At 40.0% G+C, this 3,844-nt stretch overlaps 1 protein-coding gene across 1 annotated transcript; it reads right to left on the reverse strand.

Annotated features, from left to right (window-relative positions):
* Positions 1–660: 660 nt before the first annotated feature.
* Positions 661–1,351, reverse strand: NAA11 (N-alpha-acetyltransferase 11, NatA catalytic subunit; the record flags this gene model as incomplete). The annotated part of the gene is given in 5 exon segments (XM_079920503.1): positions 661–768; positions 772–870; positions 874–1,195; positions 1,197–1,237; positions 1,241–1,351. Coding segments are annotated over 5 exon segments (681 nt in total).
* Between the last annotated feature and the right edge of the window lie 2,493 nt (positions 1,352–3,844).

Consider the following 3,844-nt stretch of genomic DNA (forward strand, 5'->3'; position numbering starts at 1 on the left):
TTATTATTTTAATAAAAATGGTAGTTAGATCTAGGGCCTTGTTTGAATTCAAGATAAATTTTATACATACACACAAAATTTTCTTTTGGCAAGAATATTTCATCGGTGTCACTGTGCACTTCCTATTGCATTTGGAGGCACATAATATTTGTCTCCTTTATAGTGATGTTACATTTGACCAGTGACTTCAAGAGTTGCTAGTCTGATCCATCGTTGCAAACTGCTCCAGCTTTCACCTAATGGTATTAGTCATTGACGACAATTGGCTAGATCTATTATTTCAAGAGTTGCAAAATGGCAATTTTATAATTCTGTCGTTCTTTCTGTCTTTATTAGCTGTCATTCTATAAAGAAGAAATTTCTTTCATTGACTAAGTGGATACCCTGAAATACAATTCATACTGAAAAGGCAGGATAAATGCTTGTTTCTTTTACTGAATTTAATCTACTTTCAGCATGGAGTCCTATTAACTTCCAATAGTGAGCAATGAGTTTCCCCCAGCCCACTCTACACCCCTCCCCAAGGTCAACATGTGGCTTTCACAGTGAAACCCATCAGGGCTAGAATGGGATGGGACTGGGCTGACCCTGGTATGGTCCAGGAATTTAGGGGAGATAGGCAGTGGTCAGGGAAGAGAGAATATGTACCTTAAGCAGGCTCTAGGAGGTGGAGTGTGAGTCTTCTGAGCTGTCCTGGGCACGGGGGCTTTCCGTGGATTCGCTGGATTCCTTGCTGTCACTGCCACTATCATCAGCAGACGGGTTCTTCTATTGACAGGCCTCTTCGGAACCAGGAAGTGTGCTGCCCTGGACCTCCTGGTTCTCCCTGGAGCCCAGCACAACATACCTGCCCTTCTCCTTCAGCTCCAGCTACCTCCTCAGCTCATCTGCCATCTGTGGCAGACCCGGCTTCATAGTATAAGCATCTTCTCCATCTGCAGAGTATTTGGTTTCCACCTCACTAACGTGAAGGTTGAGAGCATGAGAATGGAGGTGCAAGGCTGCCCAGTTACTCTTCCTGACATGCAGGGACACATACTTGTCATTAAAGTTCTCCATCATGGCCCGGGAGGCCTGGTCCATCAGCTTCTGGGCCAGGCCGAGGCGCCGGTGTGAACGCTTCACAGCCAGGGAGGTGATATGTCCATGGGGGACATCATCTGGGTCCTCCTCCATTTTGGCCAGACGTAGCCCACAATCTTCCGTCCTCATCCTCAGCGATGTAAGAGAGATGGGGTCAGGAAAGGCCATGGTAGAAATAGTATTTCATCTGGTAGTTCTCCGGAGGGCAAAGGAGGTTGCAGGGCTGCAGGTTCACCAGGTCGTCTGGCCAAGCACTGCGGATGTTCATAATGGTGGCAGGTAGTGAGCCGGGTCTGAGTGCGGAGACTGGGAGAGAGGGTACCGCCAAGCACAAGGGACACTGTTTGCCTCGGGGGCTTGAGTCCAGGGGAGACGAAGCTGCGAGGCCGGAGGGCACGGAAGCTGGATGGCGGGAAGGCAAGATAACCAGCAGACAGAAGGGGCGGTGCTAAGATATGGCTTACGGAAGTGTCCACCTAGTCCCAGCCAATGAGGTTTTCACTTGATTGTGCATGTGCGCGCGCATGGCTGAAGGGGTGGGACAGTGGAGTTCATTATGCTCTCAATGGTTTTAATACAATGTTTGATCCATTGTTGTCATTATTCTTTTATTTGTTTCAATTGTAACTTTTTAATTTGGATACATCTGTATAAATGTTCACGAACTGTATAAACCCATGTCACCAGAGTTTAGAGCAAGAACTAGAACACTGCGAGGACCCCAGAAACCCCCCTTGATGCCCCCTTGCAGTCCTCCTTGCCCCATGTCCCAAGAGTAACTGTGACCTAGATTTCTAACAGTCTTTATATACATGGAATCATAATGCATACACTGTTTTTGTGTCTTTTTTTTTTCCACTCGATACTTGTTTCAGCTACCTTGTTGTGTGTAGTTGGGAATTCTTTATACTCTTTCCTGTTTGATATTCCATTGCCTAAACATATCACAACTTATTCACCCATTCGACTGTTGTTGGCCATTTGTATTATTTTAAATTTAGGAATAGTAGGAACAGTGTAGCAAAACGTTCTGAAGCATGTTTTTGTTGACCCATGCATATTTATCTAGGATTAGAATTACTGGGTCAAAGCATAACGTCATATTCAACTTTTATGTAAATACTGCCAAGCTATTTTCCAAAATGGTTGTTGCACATTTTCATCAACATTTGGTATTTCTCATCTTTTTCATTTTAGCCAAGGTGGGGAGGTGGGGGAGAATGGTAGTATTATATTGTGGTTTTATTTTGCATGTCTCTAATGAAGTTGAGCACCTTTTTTACATGCTTATTAGCCATTCTAAATTCTTTTTTTATGAAGTGGTTGTTCAAGTCTTTTGTTCATTTTTCTGTTGGGTTGTGTGTATTTTTCTCATTGATATTTAAGAGTTTTTAAAATATATATATTCTGAATATGACTCCTCTGTCAGATATATTTATAGTGAATAGCATCTTCCCTTACTGGTTGATTTTTTATTCTCTTAATGGTTATTTCTGACACCAAGTGGGAATTTTAACATAGTCCAATTGTCTGCCTTTTTACATTTCATGGTTAATGCTTTTTTGTGTCCTGTTCAAGAAATCTTTGCTAACTCCAGGGTCACAGAGACATTTTTCTGTGTTTTCTCCGGAAACCTTTATTGTTTTACATTTTATGTTTACATATGCAATCTGTTGGAATTTATTTTTGTGTATGTTGTGAGGTAGAGGTTCAGCTGTTTTTCTTCCATGGATATTCTAACCATCTAGCACCACTTATTGAAAAAAAACACTTTTCCTCCACTGTATTGCATTCTTGCCTTTGTCATAAATCCTAAATTGCATTTCTAGATACACTGTAAAAATTTTATACCACCTTGATATAGCAAGATATGTGGCATTTCTTTAATAGTGCAAAGAAGTCATATTTTATTAGTACCACTTGCATGTAACCTGACTGTAAGCCTTAGAATTATCTGTGTATCTTATACAGTCTTCCTTTCCCATTTCCTGTCATATCATTACCTGGAAACTCACACACCAAAATTAACTGTTGTAATTAGATAGTCTCTTTTCTTGTATCATTAGCTAGGTCATGGTTATACTCTAACTCATGTAGAAAATGTGTGCAGCATTCTTTCCAATAAGGGTACACACTTATTTACTAGGTGAAGTAGTCTACAGCCATGTGATTTGTGTAACATAGCTTGAAAAGCCACTATTTTTTGTTGTAATTTAGCACTTAGTTGTGTTTTCATTAATAAGTTTTTAAGATTTAAGATAAGACTTTATATCCTTGATGTTTTGATTGACTCTATACATTGAAAAAGTTATTTCCCAGTATTATTTCCATTCAGAAATTTCTGTTTTATGTTAAACGTCACTCCATGGGCAAAGATATATGTTTTGAGATGACATGGCTCTAAAAGCTTAATCCAGAAAGTCATTTGGTTCTTCTATTATAGGTTCTTCTTTAAAAAGCATGGACTATCAGAATTTGATTTCATTGTGGTCTTCTATAGAAGTGTATCTTTACTGGACTTCCTAAAGTGTAGGCTTGACAAATGAGGCAGGTGTGACAAAATAGACCAACTTAGAAAAACTCAAAACTCACATATCAATTATGTATCTGTCATTTATGTTGTCATCACTTTTGTTTACCTTTTTCATTCCATAGGCCATGAAAGAAAGATGAAGAAGATCCTTGGGCCTGTACAAGTTTGGGAAAAAGAGTCACCCTATTAGTCAGTAAGTTTTGTTTGTTTGATTCTGTTTAATCCTGA

This window comes from Stenella coeruleoalba, assembly GCF_951394435.1.
Source record: "Stenella coeruleoalba genome assembly, chromosome: 4".
NCBI classification, from domain to species: domain Eukaryota; kingdom Metazoa; phylum Chordata; class Mammalia; order Artiodactyla; family Delphinidae; genus Stenella; species Stenella coeruleoalba.